Genomic DNA, 20167 nt, shown 5'->3' with positions numbered 1-20167 from the left:
TGCAGAACACCAGCACAACACACAGAGCTGCTGCTAACTGGTTTTATTAGAAAATATCCAAAATAGACAAAAAAATGGTTACACAAGAGGCAGAGCAGGCACCCCTGAGCCGTCCACCCTGGGAATTATGTAAACGCCCCCCCTCCCCTCTGCCTGCAACCGCCCGGGGCCAGAGGAGCAGCGGGGTTAAGGCACTTCAGTGGGTCCGGCGGGTGGTGGCACCGTCCCCTCAGCCCAGCACTATGGTCCCCTCGCTCCTCCCCGGTATCTCCAGTTCTCTCTGAGAGCCCTGCTGACCCCCGGCTGCCCGCAGGCTCCCCGGGGACAGAGCTGCCCCCCGCCCCCAGCCCTGACCCCTCCTATCGCTCACAAGATAAGTCGCTAATTACGTAAAACAGCAGGAGTTTGGGGGGGGGGGGGGGGGGAATTAATCAACTGATTGTCAAAAACTTAACGCTAAAAAACTTGGTTACGTATAAAAAGAACAGCTTGGGCCGAGCCAGCCCCTCTGAGAACACCACGAACCACTGCATAGATTGAGGCAATGAGTGCAGTTAAGAGGAACTCAATATATTAATCAAATACAAACCCACTGTACAAAACGCTTCCTTTTTTTTTTTCCTTTTTTTTTTTTTTTTTTTTTTATAAAACCTGTTCACAAAAATAGTGCAAAACGTCGGGCACCAGCGGCGGGGGAAAGGGCTGGCTGGCGTTTGGAATGACACAAAAAAAACAAACCCCAAAAAAACCAACTTTGGTTGAAGAGGGGCAGGGCAGGGCCTGCCGTGGCGGCGGCGGCTGGGCTCAGGGAGGGCTGGCAGCGCGGGCGGGAGCAAGGCAGCACCTCCCGCTCGGCACGGGTAGCATTTCCCTGCTGGGCAGCATCTCCAGGAGGGGAACGAGCAGGAGGGCTTGTAGGTGCTACGGGGAAAGAGGCGAACGGCACGATGCAAAAGCAGGAGGCGTTAACGCAGCAGAAAAGCTGCAGCGGGACTTTAGGGGGGGGAACCAGGGGACCCCTCCGCTGTGCTCTGCCTTATGGCTAGAGCTTCCCAGCCGAGGGGAGCCCAGGGGGGGCTAGTGGCTCCGAATCCCTCCAGGCACATAGGGTTTGTGCAAGTGCTGTATTTTTGATTCCAGTAAGAAGTACCGTCAGGCTCAGGCAGCAGGGAGAGGAGAAGGAGCTCCCGAGCCCCCGCTGGCCCCTTAGGTGAGGCGGATCCCGAGCACTTGTTCCAGTTCCTGCCGGCGCTGCTGGACCTGGAGGAGATGGGAGCAGTCAGGAAGGGAGAGGGACTGCCCCAGGCAACCCCCCCCCTGCTGCCACCCCAACCCGCTGCAGCACCCCACCAGCATGGCACGGAGCCCACCTTGGCGAAGATGTGTCTGCCCACAGCCTCCTGCGCCCAGGGCTGCTGGTAGAACTCGGCTCGCCGCTCCTCCTCCGGGTTCCCGATCACGTCCGTTATGATCTGAGCAAAGGACGGGGTTGGGGGAAACACGGGGTGAGTGCCAGGGCTTAGACCCTCCCCGCCCAGCTCCCAGCCTCAGGGTCTCAAACTAGAAAAGCGGAGATTTAGGTGAGATCTGAGAAAGAAATTCCTCGCTGTGAGGGCGGTGAGCCCCTGGCCCAGGTTGCCCAGAGAAGCTGTGGCTGCCCCATCCCTGGAGGGGTTCAAGGCCAGGTTGGACGGGGGTTGGAGGAACCTGGGCTGGTGGGAGGTGTCCCTGCCCAGGGCAGGGGGTGGCACTGGGTGGGCTTGAAGGTCCCTTCCCACCCAAACCATTCTGTGATTCACCTTAAGGTCCCTCCTCTGGGATTTGATCCATTCCTGGATGAAATCCTGCGGGTTGTTGCTGAAGCTCAGCATGAAATCGCGCTGCGTCTTCAGCTGGTTGATGGATTCGATGGTCTCGTGGATCTAGGGAGATGACAACAAGGGGTCAGAGGCAGCTGTGTCCCCCCAGGAACAGGAGACCGAGCTCCCCCCAGCTCTGCGGCGCAGCCTTGAAGTGCCACCCTGCTGCCAGGCAGGGCTGCCCCCCTCGCGGGTCTCCCCGCACCTTGGCATCCAGGGAGGCGATCTCCTGCTGGTTGGTGGTGGAAGCCAGGAAATTGCTCATCTGAGCTTTCAGGGGATCATCCACCTCCACATCGATGTCGTAGCAGGCTGTCTTCTTCTGGTCATTGGGGTCCACGCTGGGAGGAAACAGGACATTAGGGGGGGCACTTCTGCAGCCTTCACCCTGATGTAGAGGATCAACTCCCCCGGCAGCAACACGAGCAACCCTCAAGAAACGCCCAGATTTGTTCAGCTGATTCTTCCCCTCCCAAGTGATTTGTGCTCACTCCTGCTTTGGGTCAGAGGCCCTGTAGCCCCTGCAGGTACTGCCCTCCCCTCCTGCACCCTGCGGGGAGGTAACCCTGCCCCCTCTACCCCCCCTAAATCCCCCAGCCCTGCGGAACGTTGCCCAGCACGCCCTTCGCCCCTACCTGATGGTGTGGTTGATGATGATGGGATCCGGGTGCTGCAGGAGCCCCGCCAGCTTCATGGGGATCTCAGAGAAGCGCATGCGGACGCAGTTAAAGATCTGGAGGGGCAAAGCAGAGCGTTTGCTGTCCGTGGCAGGGGCTCCTTCCACCTGCCACAGAAAGTCAGGCAGGAGAGGGGTGGGGGGCACTTGCCCAGCCCTGGTTTGTGCATGGCAAGCTGATGGGTGCAAGCTAAAGCCTGGGGAAGAGGCATCAATGGAGACTGGCCGTTCCGGAGCCAGAAAGAAGTGCTTTTTCTGGCCTTACTGGAGGGGGGAAGGGTGCTCTCCTCCCAGCAAAGCGTGCTGGTGCCGCGGGGCAAGGGCTGACCTGGCGGAAGTAGCGGTTGCAGTTGATGTACTCCTTCTCGTGACTGTCCTGCAGCTTGTTGTGCTTGATGTAGAGCCAGAGCGCCTGCATGATGCTGGCGCGGGTCTGGGTGTGCACCCCGAGGAGGCGAGCCAGGCGAGGGTCCAGTTTGTACTGTGGTGGCTGCAGGGACAGGCAGGATGAAGGGGGTCTGGCAGTAGGAAGGGCCCCTCCTGGGGGCATCCTGCCCCACACAGCCCTCGTGTCACACACTTGTGTCAACGCAGGCTGCAAGGAGCTCTCTGTGCCCCTTTCCGCCCCCGCAGCCCCCAAAATAGCCTCTTATTAAGGCTCTGCCCCAACCCAGGCCCGTTTGCCCTCCCCGCACAGACGAGCCGTGCTGGAGGAAGGGCAGCAGGGCACGACCAGCGCCCGCAGAGCCCCGCGGCCCCTACCTGGTGATCCAGCATGAGCAGCAGAGTGCATTTCACATTGACGTCGCCGGGACGCTTCACTTGGAAGCCATCAGTCTCCTGGGTTGTGGGCAGCCGGTGCCACTACGAGAGACCAAGGGGACACCGCTCAACTCCAGGACCGTGACAAGCCACCCGCTAACAGGCTTTGCGTCTGCAGCCAGGGGCAGAGAGAGCCGGTGCTCGGGCTCGGCGCAGGGGTCGGGCAGAGGCAGGCAGCCCAGATCCCGCCCCTGGGGGTCTGACCCCAGTGGGCTTCAGCCGAGAGCCCACCCGGTCCTCAACAGATACAGCTTGGTGTGCTCCAGCCCAGAGGCGGAGGGGACTTTGGATGGGCCGGGGGAGTTACAGCACTTGATGTCAAGGGCTCAAAACAGCTCCTGGAGTCCATGTGGGATCAATCCTGCCACAGCCAGCGCAGGCGCTGGGCATCTGAGCTGCTCTCACAAAGCACCCCACGCATGAAGGGGATCGACCCCCACCGCAGCAGGCACCACCACAGAAACAAGCAGTTCTCGGGCTGAAAAGCATGAGCTGGGCGCAGGGAAAGCCTGCTCCAGGCAGGAGCACCCCAAAAAAGGTCTGACCCCACTCGCAGGCAGTGCTTTATCTCCCCGAGGACCTTCCAGCCAGGCAATGGGGGCTGGGAGGCAACAGGGGAGACTCTTCACACCCCCCCCGACTTGGCGCTGGGAGGCACAGATGAGCCTTTCTGTGGCATCATCACCTGCGTTGGACCTCGTATTTCCAGATCTGTGGGGCCTGGAGCTGCCCGAGCCGCCTCCAGGAGCCATGTGCTCGCTGTAGCCCCACACCTCTCATCTCTAGCTGCCTACTTGTGGGCATGTGGGGGTTAAAAGCCGAGCGGGCAGCAGCTGCAGCCCAGTCACTCAGGCCACCAGCCAGCACCGGGGAGGAAAACACAGCTGTAAACTTGAGCCTGGAAATCCCGGCAGCGTGGTTCCCCTGGGAAGGCTCCGCACCGAGCCCCACCACCCAAAAGCACCTTGCTCAAGCCCCTCTGGCAGCGGGACAGGCGCTGGGCTGGGAGCTGAGTTCCACAGGCTACGCTGCAGGACCCCACCTCCCATCGCCCGCGGGGGATAACAACTCTCCCCACCCTGCCCCGGGTGCAGAGCCAGCCCCGCAGCGCGGCCGGGAGCCTCCCGTCTCACCTCCACCAGATGGTTGTCCGGCCCGTACAGCTCTTTGTCCAGCTCAATGACGAGGCTCTTAAAAAAGGAGGAGAACTTCCTCTTCTGCTTGCTCGGCTGCAAAACAGAGCGGGAGAGGCTTGGCCTGACACCACCAGCCACACAGGCGGCCCCAGCTCAAACACCGCCTTCAGCACCCAGAAGGCCGTATCCAGCCGAGCTCTCAGCACGGAGCACTGTGTTCCTCCCACAGCCGGCTCATCCCTGCCCGCGTTCCTTACGTCCTCCAGCAGTTTGCCCTCCACGCGGAGCTCCCAGGAGGCCACTCGCTCACCACCCTCCCCTTCTTCTTTGGCTGGGCTGAAAGTGTTGGAGATGTAAATCCTCAGCTTCCGCTTTTGCTGTGGCATAGGAAAACAGAGAGGGGGGGATGCTTGGAGTGAGAGGGCGGCTGGGCAGCACCCACAGCAGCACCCACCTCGTTCGCCCCCAACTCCGCCCAGCTGCTCACCGCCCCGGCCAGCGAGGGCTGCCACGCACCGTCAGCGGTTTCTTAATGGCCTCCTGAATCTCCATCCTCTTCCGAGCGATGGTTTGGTCCAGCTTGCGCTCAAAGGCGAGGAGGTCCATGTAGGCCTGGGATTCCGGGACCAGTTCCCGGATCTGTCAAACAGAAACCATCAGTCCCTTCCGTGCTGGGACGGGGCTGCGTCCCCCACACCAGCCCCAGCAACGCTACTGGCGCTGGGCTGACACGGCAAGGAGTCACCAAGCGACAAGTGTAGCACGACAGCACCGATTTCTCATTTTAAATGAAGGCTACAGCCTGGCAAACCTCTCCTCAAAGCACAGAGCTGTACTGCAGACCTCAGTTTGGAGCCTGTCACCGTGCCCAGCAGCCCGCCCGGTGTCACAGGCGGGTAACGGATTGTTACGGGGGATTCCCAGGAGAGGCTTAGGGTCCTCCTGGGGTCTCCATCCCAAGCCGCCACTCCTCGCTTGCCCAAAGTCCTGCTTGTCCAATTTGTGTGCGCCCCAAACCTCTCCTGCCACCCCAGCGGAAGAGACGGAAATCTTCCAAGGTGGTTTGGGACGGAGCAGAAGTGCCCGGCAGGTGGGAGGCAGCTCAGCGAAATCCTCCTCCTCCTCCTCCTCGTGGGGACCTCACCACCCCGGCTGCCCTGGGAAGGCAGCAGGGATTCACCACCTCCCTCCAGCAGCTCGGCTCCTTCCCCACGCACCGAGGCAGCACTCACCCTCTGTGGCAGGACCTTGTCAGCCATCTTCCTCCTCTTCACCCTGCAAAAAGCACACAGACAGGCAAAAAAATAATATTATACTGCACCTCTCGCATGACATCTTGCTGCCTGCCCGGTGGGAGGCTGCTGCATGGCCCGCGCTCCGGCAGCAGCAGGTCTCAGGGGACAACACCAAACTCTGCTTGTACGCCAGGAACCCGGTGGCTCTTTTGGCCCCATCCGGGCCACAAATGGGGCCGGGCTCCAGGGAAGGGAGTCACAGCGGCAATGCCAGCTGTATGCCACGTGGATGGCTCGGTCTGAGCCAGGTGTCGAGGCTCCCGCTGCAGCGAACAGGTCTCTGGGGGTGCAGATCCCCTTTCGGAGCTGCTCTGGGTGGCAGGGACTTTGAACTTGCAGAAGAACAAAGAAGGTCTGTAAGAGCTCCTAAAGCACAAGACCTTGGCTCAGTGCCGGAAAGCAAATGAGTAAGAGAATATATCCCTGTGGGCAAGCCAAGATGACTCCGGGGGGGAAGGTGTTGGACGTCTAGAGCCCATCACCAGGGAAGGAAATGCAGTCCCTGGGTTCAGTTTGTGCTGCTGCTTGCTGAAGAACAGGACAGGAGCAAGGAGAAGGTGGCGCAAGCTGCGGCTGCAGGCACGCTCCTGTCTGCAGGACAACGTTCCTGAGCTTCCTCTCTGGAAATGGCCATTACATCCTCCCAGCGCTACAAACCAAAGCTCAGTTCCAGGAACTCACTTAAAAACAGCTTAAAACAAATCAACCTTGCCACAGCGGGGCCGAAATCGTCGCGGGGAGAGGAAGCAGAGCGGCTTCTAGAGCCACAGAACGGCTGCAGCCTTGCTCGGAGCCATTTTAGCTCTCCCCAAGCTTCTAGTACCTTGTCAAACCCCAGGGCTCTCCTCCCACCCCGCAGGCTGCAGGCGCCCCGTCAGCCGAGCCCACCCCGATGCCCCACTAAATTTATGCACAACGCCTGGATGCACAGGGAAACACTCTCCTCCCATTCTGCTGCGCATCTGAGAGACGGGGCAGACTCCAGCGGGCAAAGGGACGCCCCTTTCCTTGGGCAACACGTGAAGCCGTGGGGCAGCAAAGGCGGGCATCCGTGCCGCCATCACGAGGTGTCCAAGGTACGCTGGCTGCCCCACGGCTGCTGGCACAGGAGGACAGGTCGGGAGGGCAGCCCTAGTAAGAAGGGGAGTCACAGCACTTCTTTGAGCTCTTGTCACTGCATTAAATGCTTCCTGCAGGGTTTGGCCACCCCATTAGCAGCTGGCAGTTCCTGATCCCTTGATCCGCAGCCAGCCGGGAGCAAGGATGCTCGACCAGCCGAGCACGGCTGATCCCAGGCAGCCAGCCCCCGGGAATGACGCCGCAGATTTATCTGGTTGCTGACGTCCTTGCTCGGTGGCGAGCTGCCCCTCGTCCTTAATCCCCAGCTTGCTCTGGAGCACTGAAGTGATGCGCAGTCGCTGTGCGGAGGCTGCGACTCCCTGCAGAGGGATCACGGAGCCGACCGAGCCGTCAGCCGCCGGCCCCGCTACACATCCAGGGCAGGGAAGAGGACCTGAGTATCCATTAGGACCAAGGGACCCTGCCCTGAGAGACAGCCTGCAGTAATCAAGAAGCCCTCGTGGAAAACAGAAACTGAGCACAGGGATTAGCAGTGTTGTAAACAAGTGAGGAGCTGCTGGCAGAGCCCTGCAGCTCACCGAGACCAGCGCCAACAAACAGTCCTGCCGAGATGGCAGCTCCGGGAAGCGTCTCCGCAACCTGCCACCCCCGACCCCTCTTTCCACCCACGCCTGTGCCTGCCAGAGCCAGCACCAACCCCTGTGACAAGAGGAAAGACCTCAAGGAGCTGATGCTGGGGCTTCTGACAAGCACGAACGCGCGCAGTGAGGCTTTTCGGTTACTGGCGTGGAGATCAGAGCGCAGGGAAACTGTGAGCCCAGTGATCTTTGCCCCCATCATCACAAAACATCCCAGCCCCGAGCTCTGGCAGCTGCCAGCCGGGGGGACGCTCCAGAAAAGCCTTGCTGGCTTCCACCCCGCCACGGGCAGCTCGCCCCTCTGCAGCAGGGCAGGGAGCTGTGGGTTCCAACTGGGACCCAGCGGGTCAAACCTCCCCCCTCCAGCCTGCCGTGGGTGTCCGTCCTGCAGCAGGAGGGTGCCGCCCCCTTACCCTCTCCTCTGGGTGGCCAGCGGCGGCTGTGCCTGGGGGGTCAGCAGGCGTTTCCTGAAGGGGTCCATCATCGACTGGGGCAGGCCGGGTCTCATCGGGGAGGCTGCTCCATAGGGGGGAGCTCCTGGTGGTCCCACCTGCAGCCCTGCCATGGGCATCCGGCCGCCGGGCGGCATCCCGGGGCGCTAGCGGGGAAGAGAAAAGAGGAAGAGTGTACGTTAAACACTGCCCTGCGAGGGGGCCCGACCTTTGCTGGGGAACAGCGGATGCCACCTGCCCTCTCGCTTCTTCCTCAGGAGAGATTTCCGAAGCTGTAACCTGCCCCGAGGTGCGGGTGAGGGACGAGGCAGGGAGGAGGGAAGGACATCAGGAGCTGCAGCCTTCCTTGCTGCAGGAAGAGCGATGGGAAAGCAGAACTAGGATGAGCAGAAGCCGCTGACCGCAGGGGAAGCCCAACCTGCCAGCCAGCACGGAGCCGAACCATGTGTGGCCCCGAGGCACCGCCACACAGCAGGAGACATTGGATCTGGAGAATCACGAGGGTCACTGCCTGCAAAGCCGTCCCACCCTGGGGACATTAGGGGCTGCGGCGTGGGTTGTGCCGTGGGTTTCTCTCCGGAAAGCGCCAGTGCTGGCAGACGCAATGCCTGGCAGGGGAGCGGGGCAATCCCACTTCCTAACAGCATCGGTCATGAGGCCGGCAGGCAGGAAGCCTAGCTCCTGGGTGCAACGGATGGAGGCAAGAGCTCACCCCCTGCCAGCATGCCAGCCCCCGTCCTTCCCCTTCCAGGGACCCAGAAAGGCCACTTCCAAGCCATGACAGGATACCTAACGACTCCCTCCGGCAAGGGGTCCCAACCCAGGGCAGCACTCACAGCCCCTCCCCATCTCTTAGAGCAGAGCAGCTTGGCAAGTCAGCACCTGCACTTGTGGCTTGCAGGTGCCACCAGGTCTACACCCCATGCAGCCCCCCAGGACCCCCAACAATTGGTCACAGCACCCCACCATGACCCACTGGCCACCCCTACATGCTCCAGCCTGCTTCACCGGTGGCCTGAGCCAACAGCCTCCCAGGATCCTTTGATCCTCAAGCTCCGCACTGCCAAGATGCGAGGCTGGGAGAGCCACCAAGCCAGCAGAGCAACATTTCTCCCCTGCCGCAGGCTCCTCGACGTGCCAGGACATCCCCCACGGCTCCCCTCCCACAGCCCTGACAATGGAGCTGGGGCACACGGCCGTGCTGCGGAAGCTAACAAAGCTGCCTCGTTATCCCAAAAGGGCCTGGCAAGGCGATGCCATGGGGCTGACGAGCTTATCTGCATATGGGCATTAATTTCAGTGTTAAGCCCAGGTACGGGAGGGCTGGGAGCAGCTGCAGCCTGTTTGTCCTCCCCAGCTTTTACAGGCAGGCTCAGACCTGGGTGTGTGTTGGGGGGGGTTGGTTTGATGGCAGCTGGAAGCAAAACACACTCACATCGTCCCCAAAATGCTGGTAAATGCAAAAATCAAGAGCTCAAGCTGCTCCCCCTCCGGAGCCTGAGGCCACAGGTATCTCTGCAAGCAGGAGATGCTGAAAACATACCAAGCGCTGCATCGAGAAGCATATTGCAGCTGGGAATTCGAGCAGCAGCAGGGCACAGGATTAGTGCCGCACGCGGAAGTTCAAACACGCACACAAAGCACGAGCAGAGCACATTTCCCAACCTCATGCTGTCTCTGCCTTTGCTCAGCCTTCCTTCAAAGAAGCGCTTCCAGAGCCTGGGCTCGCTAACCTGCCCTTGCCATAGGGCAGGAGCCTGTTCCTGCCTCCTAACAGCCCCCAGATGTTTCTCTCCTTTTGATCGGCCACATTTGCGCAACTCCCCATGACAAGCGGGACTGCACCGGCATCGCCAAGAGCCAACCGCGGCCAGCAGCACCTCCTCTTATTGCCAAAAAATCACAAGGCGAGAACCGTTTCTCTGGGATTATCAAGAAATCCTCTGTGGAGGAGGCAGCACCGAGATCCACACCCTTTGCAAAATTATAAAACACAGGCAGTGGGTAAATACTGTTTGCCAGCGCAGCGTGGCTACAAGAGGACTGCGGTCTCATAACCGTGCTGACTCACCTACGAGGGCTTCTGGAGAACAGATAAGCCGTGAGAAGAGGCTGTGAAACTTTTCATCAGGAATCGGAGAGCCCCAGGAAAAGCTGCATCGTGCCGAAGCTGCACACAGTCACCTGCAGCTCCCTACAGCCATCAGGAGCATGGAGAAGACAGACAGCTTTCAAGGAAACCCTCACCCCTGCGTGTTTCTCAAGCCCACGCAGGAGACCACAATCAGTGCCATGGGGAAACTGGTCTGTGGTCAGGCAGGTTCCCTATGTGACAACATATGACAACACAACTCCTTCCCAAAGCACGCAGACAGACAAAAGCCGCCAGCAGCTTGCTTGGATTAAGAGGTGACGTGGCCACGACCAGCTCCCGTCCTTCGGCCAGGGTAGCTCTCACCACCACCATGCCCCAAGGTCTCTCCTATCTCCTTCTGCCACTCCACAGGTCACATTTCTGATCTGTCCCTGAAAGGAGAGATTTGGAGGCTGGCCGAAGTCAGCTGAGAAAGTCTTTGACTCCTCCACATAAGCGAGAGCACCTTGTCCAAGGTCTCCCGTGTGTCCATCTGCTCTTTGGAAGGCAAGAGACTGCTCGGTTGCGAGAAGAGGAGAAAATTCTGTTGGCAGGGAGAGTTCAGTGCAAGGATGAACAGATCTGTCACACTTCAGACTCTAACGCCACCTCCCTCCACAAACATCTGAGAACCATCAGCCACAGTTAAGCTGCCGGGGGAGCGAGCTCCAGCCCACCAGGGACCTGCATTTGATCACTTGGACGAGCAAAAAAGCGGCAAGGCAGAATCCTCCACACGGATGGGGTTTTTCCCCCCCCCCTCCCCCCGCTCAGTTTACTCTCAAGATTTGCAAATTGCTAACAGAGAAGCCTTTTGGCAAAGCAGGGCCAGGCTCTGCCTTGTGTTCAACCAGCGCCTGCATCCCTGTCCGGGGCAGCCTCAGCTCCCCGGAGGCTGCAGGCTTCTAAGAATCGACTCACACAAGCACGGCCTTAAATCTCTGGCTAAGCCACGAAGCAGCATTACAGCCCTGGCGGGGTGAAATCTGCCTCCAGCCCCCTTCGGAAGCCCTGGAAATTAGCAGGATGTAAGGGGGCTTAAATTAGGGAAGTTTTATTAAACCGGCTAAACCAAGGAGACCTTCCCTAGCTCCTTCCCGGCTGACAACACCCCCCAGCCCTCCATCCACCCCTCTTCACCCATCCCCTCTGGGTCCTGCCTTGTCCTCCCCTCCCTGCCCCACCGCCCCTGCCAGTGGGGCGGACAAAGGGCAAACCTCGCAAGCTCAGCTCCGAGGAACAAGCTGGACCTCGTCCAGCCTTCCCCGCGGAGAGCGAGCGGAGCCGTTTGGAAACGGGACAGAAAACAGCTTGTTTCTGTTCCCTGCCAAAGGCGAAGGAACGAACAGGGCTGGCTGTGGTTTAGCGGTTCATCCCAGGTCAACGTGCAGGCCGCTTGCGTTTGGGGAGCTCTGTTGAGAGTCAACTTCAGTTGGATCCAACGGGAGGCTGGAAGGCTTCCCGATGGATGTTTGTTGGCATGACAGGAGCCTCCCCGCCTGCCAAAGGCCCCTTCTTGAGGAAGGGCAGGCCAGAAATCAGAGGCTGGTAGCAGAAAGGAGAAACAAGGGGAGCAATAAATCGCAGGATGGATCTGCAAGAAGCAGCCAAGCTGAAGAGTGAGCCTGAAGAAAAGCAGCATTTCCGAAAACAGCTTGAGAGCCTCTCTTCGTCTTCCTTCCAAGACCGCAGCTCTTTTCCTGCAGCTCACAACGAGGGGGGAAAGGCTCTTCCCGACGCACGTCCCATTTTGCTCCGTCCCAAAAGGCGCGATCCAACTTTGTACATACTAACAGTCAGGGAACGAGAGCCCACATGCATCCTCGCCCGGGGCTTTGGGAGCAAAGCCCTGGACAGACGCCAGGCGACAACGGCTCTTCCTGCAAGTTCCTCCCCGCACGCCCGGACGGCGGCGCTTCCCATTAGGACAAATGCTAAAAGCAAAGCCTGTTCAAACGGGATTTGAGCTCCGTGCCAGGCTGGTCTCAAGGAGAGGTCGGCTGCTTAAAGCCACCGCTCAGCCCAAGGCTTTGCATGGATAAGGACCAACTGAGCCCCCCCAGCACACCCCAAAAAGGTGCTTTCCCCCCCTCTTTTTTTTCCAGTCTTATCTGTGAGCAAACCCCTCTTGGGAGGGCATCAGGAAGAGCCAGGGTTTGCGCCGGTGGAGATCTCCATCCCGGAGCTGGTGGTCTTGTCGAGATGCTGTTGCAGCCTGCAACCTCTCACGCAGCACCTTGCTCCCAGCAAACCCCCAAACTGCCCCAGCGCAGCTTGTCACGCTTGGAAGACCCGCCATATTTTGGTACAGGAGAAGCTCCAGGGGTTGGGTTGCTTCTCAGCTAAAAACCATAGACGAGGAAGTAGTAAATTAAAGGAAAAAAGGCAATACAACAGGCAAAGAGACCGAGTAGATTTAGGGCACGTGCTGGCACCGTTCCAAGCACCAACAGAGATGTCTGGGTCCAGAAAATCCTGCCCGTCTGCTGCCTCGCACCTGAAGCTGCAGATGTTACAGGTCAGAGAAAGGAAAGGTCACGGGGATTCAAATCATAACACAGGCATTACCACAAGCAGGAACAAGGAACAAAGGTGTCGAGTTCCCGCCTGAAACTCCAGCAGCTGCTAACACAGCGCGGAGGCACACACGGGAAGAGGTGCCTGGCATAAAACACTGCCTTTGGCGCTGCTGCAGTGCTAAGCTGCCCAGGGAATGGCTCCGAGAGCTCCCGAGAAGGTCCTGTAGAGGAAGATGGAGTGAGGGCCTTCAACAGCAAGTTCTGGAGATGTTGTCCACCTAGAAGTTCACTGTCATGTTTCCCCAGGAGAAACAAAGGGTGCTCTGGTCTCCGATGTTGCCTTCCTCCCTCTTGCTCCAAGAGGACAGCGTTCATCTGCTTCGTATCATCGCTTAAATTAATTCAAGGCTCAGTCTATGATGAAACCTGCCTTGGAAACCATCTCCCTTGGGAAGGGTGGGATCACCCAGCCCAAGCAGCATCACAGCTTTCTGGTGCAGCTCCAGCCTGGCCATTCCCTCCAGGCCCCCTTTGAGCCAACCCCAATCACCCGACGAGCAGGAAAACCATTTTCCTCTGCTCCCAAGATCGTGTGGAACTCTCTCACGCTGCACTACGCCCTCTCCAACATGTCTGGGCCACCCCAATCTTTCACCTGGCTCTGTACCAGCGACCTGCACTTCTCCAGCTCTTCCATCCCGGCTGTCTGCACAGGTTTCTCCACGAAGCACGACTTTCATAGAATGGTTTGGGTTGGAAGGGACCTTAAAGATCATGTCGTTCCATGTGGCGTGACACGAGGTGTGACACCTCCCACCAGCCCAGCTTGCTCCAAGCCCCGTCCAACCTGGCCTTGAACCCCTCCAGGGCTGGGGCAGCCACAGCTTCTCTGGGCAACCTGGGCCAGGGGCTCACCGCCCTCACAGCAAAGAATTTCTTCCCGATATCTCATCTAAATCTCCCCTCTTCCAGTTTAAAACCATTCCCCCTCATCCTATCACTATGCGCCCTTGAAAAAGTCCCTCTCCGGCTTTCTTGTAGGCCCCTTCTGATACTGCAAAGCTGCTATAAGGTCCTGGTGTGGGGCAGCTATAATGTCTCCCTGAACTTTACTTTTCTTCACGCTGCTGCCTGCCCGGGGACAGGATCACTGAGCCACAGCTGCTGTCAGGGTTAGGAGCTGCTTGGACTGCAGCAGCCCTCCTGTCCCATGGAAACCAGGCTCCTTCTCACCAGCAAGTGCCTATGAAACTCTTTTATCACCTAATTAATGCTCCTTTTTGCCATGTCTGTGCACCAGCAAAGCATCAGCATGGGGTAACTTCGAGGCTGGAGCGTTGCTTTGCACAGTCCCATCTCCACTACACAGTGCCAAGCCCGCTCCCCGCCACAGCGTCAACCTGATAACTCAGGAAAAACCTCTCCTAAGCCTGAAACTAGCACCTAAATAAACAGAAGAAACGCTCCTTCTCGTTGCATTTACACCAGCTGGCACAACCTGGATGCTGGGGGCTGGAATTTGGCCTTGGCAGCCGCGCTGCCACCAGCACAGGGACCAGGACGGGGGCTCTGCGGGCAGACCTGCTGCCAAGCAGCCTGATGGAGCTTAGCTGATCATCCTCCGCTGGAAAAAAAACCCCTCTCCTTCCTGCTCCAGGCACGTCACCGGCGCCTGACTGCTCTGGAAACGTCAGCTCCCAAAAGGGGTCCCAAATCAGTCCCAAAAGGAACTCCCCAAAGAAGTCATCCTCTTGAATTCCCTGCCTGAGCCACCAGTAAATAACCAGCAGGCACGCAAGGATGTCAAAAGGACGAGCATATGCTTAATAATCCAGTGATTAAAGAGCCCTTAAGCACTCGCTGGCGTGGATGAGGCCTGTTGTGTCTCCTAGTGCTGAAATAATGAAGTTCTTCATTAAGCCAGGGCATAACGAAGCAGGGAAGTCCTCCGGGTATGGCAGGGATGGCCACTGGGAGGGGAGGGGCTGTTTTCCCCAGCCTGGGAATTGCAAAACAAAGGACAGACCCTCTGGATCACACCCGCTCTCCCCTCCCAGGCGCAGGCAGCCCTGCCAGCAAGCTGCTAGCCAGATGCAGCTCGTGGCCAGACATGAGGCATGGTGCTTGCCACCAGCCCCGAGGCTCAACCGGCCCCACCGACCCAGCCGTCTCCTGCACCAGGACACTACAGTGATGTACACTTGATGTACATCGCCCTGCGCTCCCAACACCTGCTGCCATCACAGCGTTACGGCCAGCAACGGAGCACAGGGGCGAAAAAAACAAGCATATGTCAGCTTGTTTACCCGTGGCGGTGAGCGGCTCCCGGCTGCTCCCGTCAGGCTTCAGCTTCCCGGCTGGATTTTGCAACCTGCCGCACGGAAGGTCAGCATCTGCCCGGCCCAAAACGCCTCCTGAGTCGAGTTGCCTTCAATTCACGCTCAGATCAGCCTCGGCTGCGCCATCTCAGTTTTCAGCGCCAGGCTTTAGGGCGTTTTTAAGGCTACGGTGGGCAGTTGTTTCCTCATCTTGTATTAATGAAGCTTACAAGCTGGGAATTCCCTCGGCTTGATTTATTTCTGAAGTTTTAATTCATGCAAATTAAGGCGGCAGCTCTGGAGGAGGCGATCAGCGGCGCCTGAGAACATGTTGCACAACCAGGCTCCTCCATTTCAAGCCCGCCTGGAAAACTGGTGTTTTACACCAGAAACCTAATAACCAAAAATAACCACCCCGCGCGTAAAAGTGAATCGATAAGCTGTGGGTGCAAGCGGGAGGTGGAAACTTGAGTGTATATCAGAATATACTTCTCACAAGAGATGTTCCGGCTGGAAAACGAGCGGTTTCTCTTGCTTTTTGAGGGTAGATATAGTTTCCACCAGTATTAGCGAGCGTCTGCTCGCCTTGTCCACCGCCTCACCGTCTCCGCGGGTGGAAGACACGCACCCGCCGCGCCGTGGGGTCACCTCCGCCTTCGCCGGAGACGCAGGTGTCCGGGTTTCGAGGCTGCTGGGGGCAATGGGAAATGGCTGCGGGCCCGGAGCTGGGTCTGCGGCCTCAGGATTCCTCCGCTCCAGCGGGTAACGGGGCCGGGCACCGGCTGCTGCCAGGCAGCCACCGGCCATGGCTGGCTGCGGCGGAGGGGACGCGCTCGGCGGCGCTGCCCTAACTTTTACCGGGGAAGTGGAGGGGGGGCGGGGGGAAAGCGAGAGCAAGGGAAGGTACGGAGCTATCCTAACTAAAAACAGCAAGAAAACCACATTACCGGGGATTTAAGCCCCGGTAGAGGCCGGGCTCCCGGGTGAGGGGCACCGCGGGGCGGCTCCGGGAGCCGGCGGAGGCCCGGCCGCCGCTGCCTCAGGCCCTGAGGCGCAAGGAAGGCCCCAGCGGCCGGCCCAGCGCCCGCCACCCCCGGGAGGCACCGAGGGGGCCTCCGCCACCCCCTCTTCCCCTCACACCCCCCCCCTTACACACACACACACACCCCCCTCCCCGCCCCGCCTCACCTGGTACTGCGCGGCGGCCGGGCCCATGGGGCGGTAGCCCGGGGCGGCGGCGGCGGCTGCGGCGGGAGCTGGGCTGGGCCCCCTCAGCATGGCGGGGCCGGGGCCCGGAGGCGGCGGGGCGGCGGCGGGGGGCAGCGGACTGAGCGGGAAGGCGCCGCGGCCGGCCATGGCGGGGAGGGGGGGGGGGGGAGGGGGCGGCGGAGGGCAGCCCCCGCCCGCGGTGTTTACTCGGAAGCGGCGGCGGCGGCGGCCGGAGACGGAGGCAGCGCGCGGCGCCCGCTGGCCACGCCCCCCCACACGCCACGCCCCCGTGTCGTGGCCACGCCCCCCCGCGTCGTGACCACGCCTCCCATGCAAACCCCGCCCCGAGGGCTCCGCCCCCAGGCGGGGGCACGGCCCCGCTGCGGCGCATGCGCACATGTGGGCGTGGGGGGGTGAACGGGCACGGGGGCGAGTAACGGGCACAGGACGGGTAGAGTTGGAAGGGACCTTGAAGACCACCCAGCGCCACCCCCTGCCCTGGGCAGGGACACCTCCCACCAGCCCAGGTTGCTCCAAGCCCCGTCCAACCTGGCCTTGAACCCCTCCAGGGATGGGGCAGCCACAGCTTCTCTGGGCAACCTGGGCCAGGGGCTCACCACCCTCAGAGGGAAAAATTTCTTCCTTAGATCTCACCTAAATCTCCCCTCTTCCAGCTTCAAACCCTTCCCCCTCGTCCCATGGCTCCCCTCCCTGATCCAGAGTCCCTCCCCAGCTTTCCTGGAGCCCCTTTAGGGACTGGAAGGGGCTCCAAGGTCTCCGCGGAGCCTTCTCTTCCCCAGGCTGAACCCCCCCAGCTCTCTCAGCCTGTCCCCACAGCAGAGGGGCTCCAGCCCTCCCAGCATCTCCGGGGCCTCCTCTGGCCCCGCTCCAACAGCTCCGTGTCCTTCTGCTGTTGGTGCCCCAGAGCTGGAGGCAGCGCTGCAGGGGGGTCTCCCCCGAGGGGAGCAGAGGGGCAGAATCCCCCCCTCGCCCTGCTGCCCACGCTGCTGGGGATGCAGCCCAGGCTGCGGGGGGTTTCTGGGCTGCCAGCACACGTTGCCGGGGCGTGTTGAGCTTCTCACCCACCAACACCCCCAAGTCCTTCTACTCGGGGCTGCTCTCCAGCCATTCTCTGCCCAGCCAGGACTTGGGTTTGGGATTGCCCCAACCCACGTGCAGGACTTTGCACGGTGTGCAGGTACACGGGTGTGTGTACAAGGGGGTGTGAAGCTGTGGTTGTGCCTGCAGACATGTGTGTGAAGGCGTGTGTGTTTACGGACGTGAGTGTGAAAGCACGCGTGTGTGTGCGTGTGCACATGAGGTGCGTGCATGTGCAGGCACGGAGCCCCGCATGAGCAGCACGTGCATGTGCAGATGTGGGTGCAAGAGCACATGTGCAGAGACACGCAGGTAGAATCACAGAATCATTCAGGTTGGAAAAGACCCTTGGGATCATTGAGTCCAACATCAACCCCACTCTACAAAGTTCTCCCCTACACCATATCCCCCAACCCCACATCTAAACGAGTCTTAAACACATCCAGGGATGGTGACTCCACCACCTCCCTGGGCAGCCCATTCCAGTGTCTGACCACTCTTTCTGGGAAGAATTTTTTCCTAATGTCCAGCCTAAACCTACCCTGCTGCAGCTTGAAGCCATTCCCTCTTGCCCTATCGCTAATTACCTGCGAGAAGAGACCAGCACCAACCTCTCTGCAATGGCCTTTCAAGTAGTTCTAGAGAGTGGTGAGGTCTCCCCTCAGCCTCCTCTTCCTCTAAACAGTCCCAGCTCCTTCAATCGCTCCTCATCAGATTTATTCTCCAGGCCCTTCACCAGCTTCGTTGCCCTCCTCTGCCCTTGCTCCAGCACCTCGAGATCTCTCTCATATTGAGGTGCCCAAAACTGGACACAACACTCAAGGTGTGGCCTCACCAGTGCTGAGTGCAGGGGGACAATCACCTCCCTCCTTCTGCTGGTCACACTATTTCTAACACAAGCCAGGATGCCATTGGCTTTCTTGGCCACCTGGGCACACTGCTGGCTCATGTTCAGCCACTTGGCAATTAGAACCCCCAGGTCCTTTTCTGCCGGGCAGCTCTCCAGCCACACTGCCCCAAGGCTGTAGCGATGCATGGGGTTGTTGTGGCCAAAGTGCAGGACCCGGCACTTGGCCTTGTTGAAGCTCATGCCGTTAGCGTTGGCCCATCGATCCAATCCATCCAAGTCTCTCTGTAGAGCCTCCCTATCCTCATGCAGATCAACACTCCCGCTTAACCTGGTGTCATCTGCAAACTCGCTGATGATACACTCCATGTCCTTATCAAGACCATCAATAAAGATGTTCAACAGAAATGGTCCCAACACCGGGCCCTGAGGAACACCACTTGTGACCGGCCGCCAGCTGGATTTAACTCCATTGACCACCACTCTTTGGGACCCTCCATCCAGCCAGTGCTTGATCCAGCAGATCGTGCGCTCATCCAGGCCATGAGCCGCCAGTTTTTCCATGAGAATTCCAAGGGGGAACAGTGTCAAATGCTTTCTGAAAGCCTAGGTAGACAATATCCACAGCCACAGGTGTCAGGGCGTGTACGCTCACGCGTGCAGCGTGTGCGGGCGGGTGTGTGTGTGCGGGCCTGGTCGTGCCCGTGTCGGCGGGGGCCGCTGGCACACGCGTGTGCAGGGCAGCGCGCACGGGCGGGCGCGGGTGGGCGGTAGGACCCGGGGGAGCCCCGCGGGGGCAGCGCTGCTCATCGGCGCGGCCGCCAGGGGGCGCCGCAGCGCCGGACCCGGCCGCTCGCTCCGCTGCGGAGCCGGGGGGGGGCCGGAGGCTGCCGCGGCGGGGGGGCAGCAGAGCCCGGGGCGGTGGGCCCGACCCCGGTGGCCGTTCTGGGACCTCCCGGACTCTGCCCGCGGGGGGAGCCGAGGTGGAGCGGGACCTGGCGTCCTGGTGGAGCAGGACCAGGGCTTAGCGTGGGGCATGGGAGGAGCAGGGCCCGGTGTGGGGCAGGGCTCTGATGTGGGGCAGGGCAGGAGCAGGGCCCGGTATAGGGCCTGGTGTGTGGGGCTGGGACAGGTATGGCCATGCATGGGAGCAGCAGGGCCCGGTGTGTGGCAGGGTTCCATGTGAAGCAGGGCAGGAGCAGGGCCCCAGTATAGAGCCTGGTGTGGGGCAGGGCCTGGTGTGGGGCAGGGCAGGAGCAGGGCCCCAATATAGAGCCTGATGTGGGGCAGGGCAGGAGCAGGGCTCAGTATAGAGCCTGGTGTGGGGCAGGGCAGGAGCAGGACCCCAGTATAGAGCCTGGTGTGGGGCAGGGCAGGAGCAGGGCTCAGTATAGAGCCTGGTGTGGGGCAGGGCCTGGTGTGGGGCAGGGCAGGAGCAGGGCCCCAGTATAGAGCCTGGTGTGGGGCAGGGCCTGATGTGGGGCAGGGCAGGAGCAGGGCCCCAATATAGAGCCTGGTGTGGGGCAGGGCCTGGTGTGGGGCAGGGCAGGAGCAGGGCCCCAATATAGAGCCTGATGTGGGGCAGGGCAGGAGCAGGGCTCAGTATAGAGCGTGGTGTGGGGCAGGGCCTGATGTGGGGCAGGGCAGGAGCAGGACCCCAATATAGAGCCTGGTGTGGGGCAGGGCAGGAGCAGGGCTCAGTATAGAGCCTGGTGTGGGGCAGGGCAGGACTCAATATAGAGCCTGGTGTGGGGCAGGGCCTGATGTGGGGCAGGGCAGGAGCAGGGCCCCAGTATAGAGCCTGGTGTGGGGCAGGGCCTGGTGTGGGGCAGGGCAGGAGCAGGGCCCCAGTATAGAGCCTGGTGTGGGGCAGGGCAGGAGCAGGGCTCAGTATAGAGCCTGGTGTGGGGCAGGGCCTGATGTGGGGCAGGGCAGGAGCAGGACCCCAATATAGAGCCTGGTGTGGGGCAGGGCAGGAGCAGGGCCCCAATATAGAGCCTGGTGTGGGGCAGGGCAGGAGCAGGGCTCAGTATAGAGCCTGGTGTGGGGCAGGGCCTGATGTGGGGCAGGGCAGGAGCAGGGCC

The 20167-nt window shown here is 60.4% G+C and overlaps 1 protein-coding gene across 1 annotated transcript; it reads right to left on the bottom strand.

Annotated features, from left to right (window-relative positions):
- Positions 1–28: 28 nt before the first annotated feature.
- Positions 29–16428, bottom strand: SMARCD2 (SWI/SNF related BAF chromatin remodeling complex subunit D2). The gene is made up of 13 exons (XM_074562111.1): positions 16118–16428; positions 7920–8104; positions 5726–5768; positions 5010–5132; positions 4751–4870; positions 4491–4586; positions 3298–3399; positions 2864–3025; positions 2495–2592; positions 2065–2200; positions 1800–1922; positions 1371–1472; positions 29–1260 (listed from the first exon to the last, which is right to left on the bottom strand). The coding sequence occupies exons 1-13, from the start codon at positions 16283–16285 to the stop codon at positions 1207–1209; spliced, it is 1512 nt and encodes a 503-aa protein (XP_074418212.1). The 5' UTR covers positions 16286–16428; the 3' UTR covers positions 29–1206.
- Positions 16429–20167: the final 3739 nt, after the last annotated feature.

Source organism: Larus michahellis, chromosome 18 (assembly GCF_964199755.1).
Source record: "Larus michahellis chromosome 18, bLarMic1.1, whole genome shotgun sequence".
Lineage (NCBI taxonomy): Eukaryota > Metazoa > Chordata > Aves > Charadriiformes > Laridae > Larus > Larus michahellis.
This window is presented reverse-complemented; position numbering and strand designations above follow the sequence as displayed.